Raw genomic sequence first — 14,713 nt, forward strand, 5'->3', positions numbered from 1 at the left:
CATTCTCTGACTATCCTGTGCTAAGGATTTATTCTCTGACTATCCTGTGCTAAGGGTTTATTCTCTGACTATCCAGTGCTAAGGATTTATTCTCTGACTATCCTGTGCTAAGGATTTATTCTCTGACTATCCTGTGCTAAGGATTCATTCTCTGACTATTCAGTGCTAAGGAGTCATTCTCTGACTATCCTGTGCTAAGGATTCATTCTCTGACTATCCAGTGCTAAGGAGTCATTCTCTGACTTTCCTGTGCTAAGGATTTATTCTCTGACTATGCTGTGATAAACATTGACTCTCAGCAAAATTAAGGGCACTTAACTCGGGAGTATCTACTGCTCACCTAGTTAACCGAAAAAGTCAACCCTATCAACAAAGAACGGTAAACGCGACTTTTCGTCAAACTTTCTCCGCTGTTATCTCCCCTTCTTCTTCCTCTTCCCACCCCAAGACCAAGGCTTTCATAAAATTGACTTCTACCCTACATCTACAGGGTAGCCAGGCCAGACTAATTTAAATAATGAAAAAAATTCTCTTCAGCTCTTAACTGAAAAAAAGATTCTTTTTTTTTTTGGCCTGCGGGTGAAAAAAAAAGAAATATCCTAAGCTGCCAACTCTATATTAAAGTTGAAGATTTAAGGAGCATTCTCGAACAAGTTGCCAACTAAGTATTTTACAGGTTAAAAATTATGTGTTATATTTTTGGTTCGAATATATTCCAAAGTCGTTGTTTTTTTTTTTAATTTCTAGGACACACCCTCACTTTCTCAAAAACACACTCATTACGCTCACAAACAAACACACACACACATTCACAACAAACTCACAAAATAACCACATATTCTCTCTAACATACTTATTTCACACACTCTCACAGACACACACAATTACATGCTCTCACAAGTCCATAATAACTTACATCATCAGTGGCGTAGCTAGGGATTTGCCATCATTTGGAGGTACGGGGTTTGACCTCTTTAGGGGCCACTGCATTTTGACATTCCACATCATAATATTAGATAATGGCGTAATATTCAATATTTAATGTAAAAAAAAATTCGAACACTCATTTTGGGGCTTCTCAAGTGGGATTTTAAAATTCGCCCCACCACCCCCCCACCATAGCTACGCCACTGACTTACATAGACTCTTTCATTCATTAACACACACACAAGCACAAACTATCCCACACTCAGACACTCACAGTACTCTCACACATACGTATATATACACACACTCCCTCTCTTTCTCCCTCTCTCTCAGACACAGTCTTATTAAAATATTTTCATTAAAAAAGTCAAACATAAAAAAAAATGACGTTAGTTTAGATTTGGCTTTCATAAATTAATTACCAAGACACAAACTTTCTGGACAACTGTTTAAAAAAAGGGGAGAGTACTCATTCAAAAAAACAAAGTCAACTGTTGATAAATAAAATAACACTTAAAAGGAACAATTTAATCCATAATTTAAAAAAATAAAACAAAACGCTTAAATCTGTGTTGGGAAAATTATTTTTTGCGTTTTCCTTCTGGGAAAATGTTGATAATTATTTTTAGATTTTGAAAATCCTGAAGTTCAAAATACCATTTATTATCAGAATTTAAATTGAATTCGGAAGCCATTCTCTATACGAGGTATTCAATTCCCTATTGATATCTGTACCGGTAACTGAATCTTATAATACAATATTATAACGACTACATTAAATCTCATTCAATTACACACAATTTTACGACATTGATAATTGTTTAGTTGCTCTAACATTTTAATAATGTTTGGTAGTGTCAGGGGACTCCATATCTGCTACATATCTATTTTAAGATCTAAAATTCAATAAATGCTCACTTCATTTTCAGTTAGACCCCACCCATGTTTCACCGATGCTGACCATACTCACCGTAAATGGCTTTGACCTGCCTCTCATCTATCCACAAGGCCAGCTGTGACTGCGACTGAGACTGCGACAGGTGCCGCCTGGCCATGACAAGCGCGGGCGGCGACGTCAGAGTCCAGCAGATCAACACTAGGACACAGAAGGACATGGGCGTCACCGGGCGCCGCATGACACTGTCAACACCGGTGGAGCACCTGCGGGTGGTGCCCCATACCAACAGAGTCAGGAAGGAGACGCACAGTAGGAGCGCCTGGGTTCCACGCGACTTGAAAATCGCAGGCTTGGTGAAGAGGAAGAACTGTTTTCGACCTATGTTGCCGAAATAGCCTTGTTCCCAAAATGCTTGCGTTGCTAGGGACGCCGTGATGTTGAAGAGGATTAAAAAAGGGAAGTCACCATCAAACGTCACGTCCTAACCCCAATTTTGAATAGGGCCCTTGTTAATATTTTATTATGTTAAATCCGCGAATTTGTTTTTATAGAAACACAATTGACAGGACTCTGACCATTTCATTTGTTTCCTGCTCCAGCACAAAGAATCCATGTTAGATAGTGGAATCCATTAATCTTAAGACTTTCACCTTTGAACCGTAGTCTCGAAACCCGCAGAGCTATCTCCGATGAACAATGCTTAAAGAATAAACATAGATGTTATCTACCAGAGTGGCGGAAACATCAAACGCAGAGTTTCTGTCCAGCGAAGAGAATAAATCTCTTTGTGTTTGGCTATGCCTTTTTCTCTCTACCTGTCACACGCCTCTGAAAACAAGCATCTGCTCTGGGGAATGAGATATCTTATTTCCTTCTAGACTATATTGAAATTAAACACAAAATTCTGTTTTGTATCTTTTTTCTTTGGTCTTCTTTGATTGTTATGCTCGCACGAAGAGTGAGTTCTTCAACCTGAAAGATAAAAAAAAAAAGTTGTTAAATTGCTGTTGGAGATTTTCTTATAAGGAGGCAAAGTCATAAATAACAAGCTATTTGGTGTATCCGGTGTACAGAAGAGGGGAGTGCCGATAAACGACATATTTTAATAAACCATGTGGTCATTTTGTGTGCAATTGTCACTGTAGAATTAAATTTTAAACTCTTTCACTTGTAATTTTTTTTTTTTAATTTAGTTGTCAAAAGTGATTTTTTTTAATACGGTGTGCTTAGTACACTGGCAGGACTACCTTAGAAATAAACATGTCCTGCTGGAGGCTGGTGTGGATTGTATAGAAGTAATACTTACCATTCGACAGCTGCGCTGGGTTGGACAACTATCCTGCAAAGGGGACGACCGCGTGCCAAAAGTGATCTTTTTCTTTTTGGCGAGCTAAAAGGAGGACGGCGTAACAGAGGTGTCCCCCGAGAGCGCTATAAAAATTCACTTAAGCGCCATTTTGCCCTCACTGGACTAGAGAAAAAGTATCTGGCAGCAGATGGCATCGGAAAGAGACGGAGAGCTCTCATAAAGGCCGCGAGACACTCAGTTGAGGCCCTGATTAAAGCTTTTGTATAGGAAAGGTGCAGAACACGTAAAGAAAACTCAAACAGCCCCCCCCCCCGGCGGACAACAGCTTTTCTCTGTATCGGATATGGAGAAATATGCAGGTCACAACTTGGTTTGAGAAGTCATTTACAACACTGCACTCATCCTTAATCTTTGGCATCAAAGACATTGTCTTTATTATTATTATTATTTATTTGAAATTCTCTCTTAATCTTACCTTTTTAGTTTTCTTACATTGTTCTTCATGTTTCATTATATCGCTACTACATTTCTTCGTATCGCTTTCCCTTTTGTTACTGAATTTTATCACTTAACCTAGCAAAATATTTAAAAATCATAAAAAAATCATTTAAAAAATTAAACTAAGCTTATCTAAGAGGAGGAACTCTGTCCTTACAACTATATCTATTAATAATGTAGAAGTTATTTCCCTTACTCGATATCAAAGAAAATAATGAATTAACAAATAATTAATTGACTGTTTCTTTTATATATAATATAAACAAACCCCATTTGGGCAGTTGTTTGAGACAAACATCTATAAAAAAGCTAACAAGATCCTCGAAATAAAAAATCACCCTTTGTGTCAGGATTTCGTGATTTTACCATCACAAAAGAGATACAAGACACCGATAGCAAAGACAAACAGACACAAACACTCTTTTGTTCCCCTGGCAATCAAATCATTAAATAAGAACAATCTGGTATAAACTTTGTCACATGTAAATTATGAGTGAGTCTGGTGTGAATGTACACTTTGGTTTCTTATAGTTATAATGTTTTTTTTTTGTTTGGTGTAATGCACAAATTGTAAGACAAATTTCCTTACGGATAATAAAGATTATTATTATTACTATATATATATATATATATATATATATATATATATATATATATATTCATGTTTTGATAGGTACAATAGATAATTGTTTAAAGTATCAAATAGATTGGAGAATGTGTGTGGGAGAAAGGTGTTAACAATAATTTAAAGAAACTAATCCCTATAAATTTTGTCAAATATGTAAATCCTGAAGAACCTACTTCCCTTGTCGGTATCAAACAAAATAATTAATTACCAGTAGTTAATTGCTTGTTTTGTATTGATTCATGATTCGTTCACGTGAATGAATAATTTATTAAAGTTTCACCTTGATCTGAGAATGGATGTAGAAGAAATAACGCGTACACACTTTTTATCACACAGACAGACAGACAGACAGACAGACATAGTGAGTTGATATAAGCTCGGTAAAAACGGGATCTTGGAAGTCAAAGAGTAAACCAAGAGTAGATCACTATGTTTCAAAAGTATCGTGAACAAACGTTGATTGACATCAAGATTCTTTAAGACGCGTTCACACTGGACAGATAATTTAGTCCAGCCTGTTGAAAGTGCTGAATATGAAATTCGTATTTTCTACTTTTATAGATCTTCTGTCAAATAGGTGTTGTGACAATTAACATAGCTGGTATTACATTAAAGATTTCAAGGAATAATCAGCGACCTAAATGTGACTTTCCATTCAACGAGGATACATTCAATGACAAGGAATATCTTAGAAATATCTCCAGAAATATAAAGATAATTTGAGGCATATATGCTGGCGAAATCGAATTTTCCCAATTTAATATGTCATTCTCAGAGAATTTGTGCAATTTTTGAATCTTCCTACAGCTTTCGGTAATGATTATTAGAAAAAGCTGTGATAGATTAACCTTAGTCAATTACGTCTAGTTTTGATACAAGGTATGACAAACTGTTATCCAAACAATAACAATTGCATATTTACACATTGCAGTAAGTTTAAATTTTATACCATTAAATCTAATACTAAATGTATGTATTTTTCTAGATCAAAAAAAATAATTTTGGCCCGCCAAAGTTTGTCCTTTGAGTTTTCGGCCCGCATCTAAAAAAGTGTGTCATCACTGAACTAGATAAGACGAACGTTTCTTACAAACAAGAAAAAAATCAAGCTGAGAATTTAGTTTAGGTTTTTACAGGAAAGGTCAAAGAAAGTGTCGGGGGATGAATAATTATTTTCCGAAAATGTTCCTATTTTTTTTTAGAGAAAATTAATGCCATTGTTCAGATAAGCGCCATTTTCTATTAACATCTTAACATATAAACGATATGTCATCAACCATTTCTGACCAGTCTTGGTGAGACTTGGCATCAGAACAGTATAATAAGTGGTATTGAGAGGTGCACTGGTCTATATATTGAAAGACAGTAAATAGACACATGTTTTTTTCTTGATTTTTAGCGGCCCCCGAAAGGAAAAAAAGACGCCATTAGTTTTGTGTGGAATGTCTGTCCGTCCGTCCCGTTTAGATCTCGTAAAATAGAAAAGATAGTGAAAATCTGACATCACAATATTGACCATTGAAAAAGGCCATTGTATATATTAAAACCCCCAAACCCTCCTAACAAAAAAAGGTATTTCTTCAGTTTTTATGGATTTATTTTTAACTTTTTAGAATAACACCGGCAAGGCCGTGCACTACTTCCAGTTTTCAACAAGTTCTGTTTCAGGACCATCCCTCACAGTGTTGATTTACGTTAGAATACGACAATTGAGGCACCCTACTTTAAAGAGGTCCATCGCTCGAATAACCTCACAAAGCTGCAAGGTGCCTCCCTGCTATAAATACTCCCAGCTTCGTGTTTTCACTACTATAAATTACAGAGACACGAGACTGGGCCTCATACGGCATTCAAGACATTGTGTAGTTCCGCCAGTTGAAAGAAAGATGAGTCCCTTGGAGAGGCCACAGGGCGGCATAAAGAAAGGCTCGAACAATAAACGTCTGCGATTCACGGCCGCGGATCATCCGCGAACAAATGACGTCATTAACGTCTGCTCCGCGCGCTCCATCAAATGTCACCGTCTGCAACAAATTTGACGTACATCGGCTTTCTCGCGCTAGCTGACCTTCGTTTTGGGTTGAAGGACGCCACCAGGGAATCATACTCCACGTCTGCTGATTGGTTTTGATTGACCTCAAGACCGAGACGTAAATCATATTCGGTGACCCGTGACCCGTGCTTCACACGTTTAAATAATAGGAATTGGTGAATAGTTACATTGTGAATGGACCTCATTCACCAAACGTAAACAAACAACATTTAACCACGTGATTCTCTATCTCTTCTATACAAATTACGATCTAATATTTGATACACGCAGGCTATCACATGACAGTTTTTTTCCGTTGTTTTATCAATATTATCACGTGATGTGTTGTTTGTTTACAATTGGTGGATGAGGTCCATTGGCTGGCCGTATCGCGCTGTAGCTGGGGGTTCCATGGGCGATACTGAAATTTCAGGATAATAATATCCAAAATTAAAAGTAAACTGTTTTTCTCTATCGGCAAGAATTGAGACTGAACCGGTGATTAAGAATTCTGATTAATTAGGTGACAAAGTCATTTAGAATTACGCTTAAGTAAGATCATCAAGCAGTGCTATCCAAACTGCGTTCCGCGAGGCCTCAATAGGTGTTCCTCAAACTGCTGGAATAATTAACTAGACTTAGATCTTGTAGGCCATCCGTGAATTAACCTCTCTTAAAAAATAAGCAAAGTGTTCCGGTTAATACGTTTGAGCAACACTGTTATAAAGGATTATATTGATGTGATTAAGGTCGATTAGGTTACTAAATATTGTGACAGATTAACCTTTTTTCATAAAGATCAGGGACAAACACTACATACACACAACTCTTTCTAACCTAAACAAGCAGCAAAGAGATATTAAAAAACATTCACAACATCAACGAGTACAAGAATCATTAATGTATTTACAAAAGAGTACCCCTGTCAGACCATAAGATCTATAGGGTAGATGAAAAGTCATCTGCTTCAATGGCCAACGGTTAACGAGGGTGTCATGTGGCCAGCACGATGACCAACCAAATTTACTTTCCTCAACTAATGTCAAGTATCCAGCCGAATAGGGTGGACTCAGGAGCGTGTTAAAAATCCCGAAATTCGAAATCCAAGTCTTCATCGAGTTTTGAATCCAACACCCCACGGTTCGGAAGCCTAGCGTTTTGCCACCCAGCCTTCAAACACCAATCGTCATACAAGGTTGATAACAAAATTACTCGAGATTATTAATCTTAGGTTACCCATATGCATTTTTAGAAAACTATATTTGTATCTCAATTTTTTTTATACAGAGAAGAAGGATAGTAATGACGTCTCGTACGAGGTACAAAGGAGAAATATGTAATATCTTTTAAAAAAAAACATAACAGACTGTAGATCACGAGAGGAGAATCCTAGCAATGGAATTTAGATGCTACTGAAAAATCCTCGGTATCACTTACAAAGACTAGATCGCTAGGAGGTTGCAGCTATTGGACACCACTATGACCTGCTAGCTACTGTCAAAAAACGCAAACCTTAACTTTATGGCCATTTCACGGGGTCCTCCGGGCTCGGAAATACCTTCCATCGGGGTACAGTTCCAGGAAAGAGAAGAGAAGGCAGAGAAAGCGATGGGAAGACAACATAAAGGAATGGACAGGCCTGTCATTAAAGGAAATTCTACCCTAGGCATAAAACAAACAAACCAGAAAATGGAGAAAGACGGTCAACAGATCCTGTGTGGTGCCCCAAAAGACTAAGGGATAGGTGAAGGTATAGAGAAATAGTATATTGTTCATTGTATATACCCACTGCCCCTCATGACTAACGAATTCGGAGCCACATATATAGGAGCAGATGCATGTTGGCCGAATTAGATTGTTTTTTACTATTCCTCACAAGGTACGAAGTCCTCCAGACTAATAGGCAGTGAATAGTTGGGACCACTGGTCAGCCATCAACACAGGCTTTAAAGTTGATGTAATGTATTGCATGCCAGTTAAAGATTGTCCAAAGTCAGTCTCAGGTATTAACTAGGACAGGGGTCGGCAACCTTTCGAGTCGGAAGAGCCAAAAATTAGAATTTACAAAATTTTAAAGTTTTTAAAGAGCCACATTTTTTCTTGCCAACAATAAATAGTACTCACACACTCTTTTTAAACTTTTTATTCCTATATATATATATGTATAGTGTTTTTCAATACAAATTAGACAATATATATGGCGTTATTAGATACTTATTTTTAATTCGGTAACAACTAAAGCAGTTTAATAGTTACTTACAACACCTACTTGAACTTCAAACAATTGAGCAAACCAATTCAATTGGAACGATGGCTTTGCAAGGTTTTAGAAAGTTTGGATAGATAAGGCTCATAGCTTGTTGTTTTTAGTTTCAAAGACAACTCTAAATTTTCATTTGTATGTTGGCTTCTTACTTTACTTTTAATTACATTTATACAAGAGAACGCTTTCTTGCACGACCCAAAGATGTAGCAATCTGGAATCTGCAATCATCAACTCGCGGCATTTCTTTGAAAGCTGTCCACTTTTGTTGCGTTACGTACACACATGTCTGGACCTCCAACACTTCCAACTTGATTTTCAACTCTAAATTTTCCACCCCACAAAACTTTACTTTTTAAATCAAGCAATTGCATTTCTAGAGATCCAGTATCAATTTCAGATGGATCAATGTGGATTTCGTTACTATTTGTGTTGAAATGGTGTACCAGAAATGCTAGAATAGTTTTGTTGGTTTTGAACTGCTCAAATTTATCAAGAAATTCACTTAGATTTTTTTATAACTGTGCTGAAGTAATTCATGTCAAAAGTTGTACTGATTTTATCGCGATACTGTTTTAGGAATTGAAAATGAAGTAACTTGTCGCTCTGAATATCTTCAGCAAAAATTTTTTTTACTTCAAAACAAAACAATTCGGCTGGGTTTTACTTTCCTTGCAGCTTTAGATTCAGCTCATTTAATTTCGATGCTATATCCAAATGCTTGCAACCATTGTCGTTCTCTAATTCAGGGTGATTAATGCCTTTATCATTTTGGAATGTATTTATTTCATTCAAGCACAAAGCAAAACGTTTCAACCTTTGGAAAGCCATCGGACTTTGTTGGGAAGAAGGAGGTCGGGATACAGAGTCTCCATTTCCTTTAAGAAGTCTTTCAACTGACGATGGTAGAGTGCTTATGTCAACATGCTGTTAACAATCTTGATTACCAAATTTATGACCTCAACTATTTCGACCGAAAATGTTTGGGCACAAAGTGCTTCTTGGTGTATTTTGCAGTGAAACGTAAGAATATCGCGGTTTATTTTGCTCCGAAGATTCGTTGTTGCCCCTTTAATTTTTCCTGTTATACATCTGGCTCCATCAGGACTTATTGAAACGATTTTTATTTAAAGCGATCTTAATGTCTTCAAGGTATTTTTGCACGGCATGAGCTATATTTTCTCTTCTTGTTTGTCACGAGAGTGGTAGCAATCCTAGAGTTTCTTCTTTTGGACAACTTGTGCCGTGTCTTTATGTCGCAAGACTCATCTATAGCAAGTGTGAAGACAGAAGAAATTTGGATATCTACCGCCTGCAAATATGTTACATTTGAAGACAATTGAGCTATTCTATCTTGTTCTGTTTAAGCGGATAGTGGCAAATCTTTTTTTATTTTTTTTTAATTTCTGGTTTGCTTTTAAAAATCATGAATCAGTTCTTCAGATGCATGTATGAAGCAGTCTTTCACATACTCATCATCTATAAATGGTTTGCCTTTTCCCGCAATTTCTAGTGGTACCGCTAAGCTCGCCATAATAGCATTTCTTGTACATTGCTTCTAACATTGAGAAGATAATCGCTTCTAACTCATTGACTTGAAACAACAAACTATTCGTAACAGCCAAAGCACGTGGTGATGATGCTAATTCGTCTTGCGTCGAAAGCGAATTAAAACCTACATAGAAACATCCGACGACGGCCGAGAGCTTCCGATGGACTGACAGCAGTGATGATGCGTGTAATGGGGGAGGGATGTGGTGTAAAGCGAACATAAGTGGCTGAGAGACATAATCAGTGCATAATTCTCGTTAAAATAATCAGAACTATTTGAAAAAATGTTTCGATAAAATAAATAATATTTGCGTATGGAACTAAAAGAGCCGCAGCTTCACACCCAAAGAGCCGCATGTGGCTCGCGAGCCGCAGGTTGCCGACCCCGGAACTAGGAGAATGTGTCCATGAGTGTGATTGAGCTCTAGTGTTCTAGCCCATGAAAAGTTAAAATAAGCGGTATAGCGGATATAACATTTAAGAAGATTAACGAATGAAATACTTTTTGATCCAATCAAGCCACTAAAATTAAATTGTCATTTTGTCTTTATTAATACACATAGATCAAGATCTATATGTGGTTTTCAATAAATAAATATTATTTTTTTTAAATATTAAAAACTTGCCCACGGACTTACTAACTCAAAAAAACAAAAACAAAAACATTCTGTCTGCAATCAAGGTTACTATAACGATTGGACTCCATTGAGAGGACCTAAGTCTATGTAAATACTGACATGGGCTGATAGCTTAATGTTCTTAATATGAATTAAATTAAAATTTGCTGAATCTAGAACCAACCCCCCAGCCCCAAAGAAAAAGGCTACGCCATAATTTCCACTTTACTTTTTGGTCTTCTGCCCTGAAAGGTACATCTAGATTTGGTGATTTTACTAATGGTGTTACTATATTCATTTTTTTAAAGTAAATCTCACGGTTCTATTTTACTTTTGCTTTGGTTTCTGTATGTTTTTTTTTTACCGTAATTACAGGGTACCAAACCGAAGACGTATATTCCAATATTGGTCTGACCAAGGTTAAAAAACATTTTAGTTTTATGATCCATTTATTTTACCTAAACGTAATCGGTGAATTTATACAATAAAAATCGAAAACTGAACAGCAAACTAGTTTAATATTAATACATTTTATTCTATAGCCGGCATATCGCATAAATTTGTAATATTATAATGTAATTTATGCTTTTGTATGCGTGTTATTGTATTGGTTCTAGGCTCTATGAATTTTCGTATTAGGCGCCTGTATAACTACATTTATTAACCGTATCTTTGCCGTGCAGTAGGAACGCGTTGCACATCCGATATCTCGTGCTGCTTTTGGGGCAAGTTTGTTTTTCCTTGTGTTTTGCATAATGGAACTGGTTAATTAGTGGAAGGCAAGAACTCAATTAGTGGGGCCGTCTTGTGTACACGAGAACACTTGTCTTAATAAATTATAGGCATGTTCCACATTAGCGTGTGATAGATTTATGTATGGGAACATGAGAGAGAGAGAGAGACACAGAGAGAGAGAGAGAGAGATAGAGACTGAATAAGAGATGGGAATAGTAACACATTTACAGAGAGAGACAGAGAAGTAACGACGCAGAAAGAGAGAAAGAAAGAGATTGAAGGATATGATTAAAGTGAGAGAAAAACAAGGAAAGAGAGATCGAGAAATATGAAAAAAAAAAGAGAGAGAGAGAGAGAGAGAGAGAGAGAGAGAGAGAGAGAGTGGCTGTGTGATAGAGCGCTTGGCTTCCGACCCGGGGTCCCAAGTTTAAATCCTGATAAAATTGGGGATTTTTTTTTCGGGCGCCTCTGAGTCCTCCCAGCTCTAAGGGTTAGTTAGAGAAAAACCAAAGGCGGTTGATCGTTGTACTGGCCACATGACACCCTCGTTAACCGTAGGCCACCGAAACAGATGACCTTTACATCATCTGCCTTATAGAACGCATAAAATGAAAGTGGAACTTTATTTAGAAAGAGAGAGAAAGAGAAAAAGAAACAAAGAGAAAGAGAGAGAAAAAAAGACATACAAAGTAAGAGAGTGAGAAAGAGAGACCACGCTAGAGAGAGAGAAAGGTAAAGAGAGAAAGAAAGAGACACAAAGTGAAGAGAAATATATAGATAGATAATAATAAATAGATAATATAATAGATAAATATATAGGTAGATAAAGAGGAATCAGAGAGTCCAAAAAAAAAAACAAAAGAGAGAAATCGAGAGAACTGTGTGTTTCTGTGTGAGTAGACCAACAATGGAACAACACAATAACATTGCTTTAACATCTCCCCACAGAACTGCCTCGTTCCTCTCCCTCTCCCTCCTCCTCAACACAAGCACACAGCCTAAATAGCAGAGTCCTATCTCTTAATTAAGTTTACACACGCAAAAAAAAAAAGAAAAAACCCTGACATCTCGGGTGTTCTCTAAATTCAGTTCAGTCACCGCGCAGTTCGCTAAATGGCTGCTTAACTTTCTCCCTACCTTTCTCTTTCCATCTTTTTTTTCTCTCTTTCTCTTCTCAGCTTCTTTCTTTCTCTGCATTTTTTTTTTGTCTTTAAAATTTTAAACTTTTTTTTTTTTGGGGGGGGGGGGATGTTTTAAATGGTGGGTTAAAAGTTTCACGTCTGCCGAGCACTCGGCCATGTAGCATGCAGGCAACATTTAGCGCCAACCTGAAAGAGTTCCTCACACACGAATGTAAACGAAGCGATCGCGGGTTCGCGGGGTCTAAAATTAAAACCTTCTTTTCCGCTCCCAACCCTGCTTTTAACCCTTTTTTATTTTTTCACCACCCACTCACATAACCACCCCACACCCGCCACATCACATCAATTACCCCACAAGCGGAATTTCTCATGGGCTAATTAAGTTCTGCCTGACCATTACACGAGTAAAACAAAAACAACAACAATCCCTGATAGGCTGACTGTAGAACCGAAACAAACTTACTCTCCAGACAAAAAAAAAATAAAATGGGTGGTCCGGTCAAAACTTTGGGAGATGAGCAGAAGTCGTGAATATTCTTCTCTTATTCTTTTAGCGACTTTGGAGCTCACAACTAAAGAAAAACCCGGACATTAGTTTGAGGTTACAAATAAAGAAAAACGTGTAAATTCGAGCCAAGCAAAGGTTAGAGGTAAAATGACCTAAGCATCACTTGTCGGAAGTGTGAGGTTACACATTTTCATAAATTTAACATCACAAATAAAACAGCTTGTAAATTGATGAGCGAGTTGTTTAAAAAAGTGAAGTTTAAAATGAAAACTAAAAGACAATATATATATATATATATAATACATAATAAAAAAACAACAAAGATTATGTTTGGCATATTTATATTAATTAGTTTTGGATCAGTCATGTAATTAAATTTGTAATAGATCTATAGTAACAACAATAAATGTGCACAATTACAAATATTTATACCTATCTTTTTGTTTATCGCAACTTCATGCTTTTACCTTGCTCTTTGCGCTATGATCTGGGATATCTGGGTGGTCGCTTTTTAAATGTATTTATAAAAAAAAGGTGAACGACTTGAATTCAATCTCGAAGACTTAGGCCTCCTCAAACTGATGCACTATCCACTTGTCCAGGTAATCACTTATGAAAATAGATGGTTTTATAGTTATCTATTGTTAGTTTCAAACTTTAAAGCGGCGACCTACATAGGGGGCTGATTCAACTTATAACACCACATCAGTTAAGTACTAGTTTCTTTCCCTTGTTCGATACCAAACAAAATAAATAATTACCAATAGTTAATTAACAAACTGGTTATTTTTTTTATTGATTCCTGCATTGTCAGATAAAAGAAATAAATGAGCGAAATTTCAGCTTCATCCGAGATTGGGTGTTGAAGAAATAACGTGTACAAACTTTTACCAGACAGACAGATTGAGTTGATATAAGGTTTGTAATCGCCTTTCGGAAGATGAAGCCAACCTGTAATAAGTAGTACACATTCCAGACGCCTAGCATGCAGACAACTGTCTCTGTTTTGTTTTTCAATTCAATGTATTTATGTTGAAAGAAGTTTACATACTTCCTGTCCGACACACTGTCTATGTTTTTCTAGATCTTACTAGGTTTTTCTAGGCCTCTCTATCTTTTTCTAGAGATTTTTTTGTCTTTGTATATTTTTCTAGGTCTTTCTAGGTCTTTCAAGATCTATCAAAATTTCCTTTGTCTTTCTATATCTTTCTAGTTTTTTTTTATACCTTCATAGGTCTTTCTAGGTCACTGTATATCTTTCTAGGTCTTTCAAGGTCTTTCTATGTCTTTCATGGTCTTTCAAGGTCTTTCTATATTTTCTTTGTCTTTCTATATCTTTCTAGGTCTTTTTATGTTTTTCTAGATCTTTCTAGGTCTTTCAAGGTCTTCCTAATCTTTCTAGATATTTCTTTGTCTTTCTAGGTCTTTCTAGGTCACTCTATATCTTTCTGGGTATTATTTTTTTTTAGATCTTTTTGGATATTTCTATATCTTTCTAGTTCTTTCTTAATCTTTCTAGGTCTTTCTCAGTTTTCTAGTTTTTTTTCGGTGTCTCTTTCATGTGTCTTTTATTACCCGTTTATTTATTCTTGGTAATGATTATCC

General features: G+C 36.5%; 1 protein-coding gene across 5 annotated transcripts in view; it reads right to left on the reverse strand.

The window, feature by feature from the left end:
- Window positions 1–14,713, reverse strand: part of LOC106055008 (wnt inhibitory factor 1-like) — a 165,211-nt gene that overhangs the window by 95,702 nt on the left and 54,796 nt on the right. For all 5 annotated transcript variants that reach the window (XM_056026537.1, XM_056026539.1, XM_056026538.1 and 2 more), the window contains exon 2: window positions 1,898–2,797. In XM_056026537.1, coding sequence (XP_055882512.1) covers window positions 1,898–2,063 — 166 coding nt within the window. In that variant the 5' untranslated portion in view covers window positions 2,064–2,797. The remainder of the gene's footprint in view (window positions 1–1,897; window positions 2,798–14,713) is intronic.

The sequence above is a fragment of the Biomphalaria glabrata genome, chromosome 4 (genome assembly GCF_947242115.1).
Source record: "Biomphalaria glabrata chromosome 4, xgBioGlab47.1, whole genome shotgun sequence".
Taxonomy (NCBI): domain Eukaryota; kingdom Metazoa; phylum Mollusca; class Gastropoda; family Planorbidae; genus Biomphalaria; species Biomphalaria glabrata.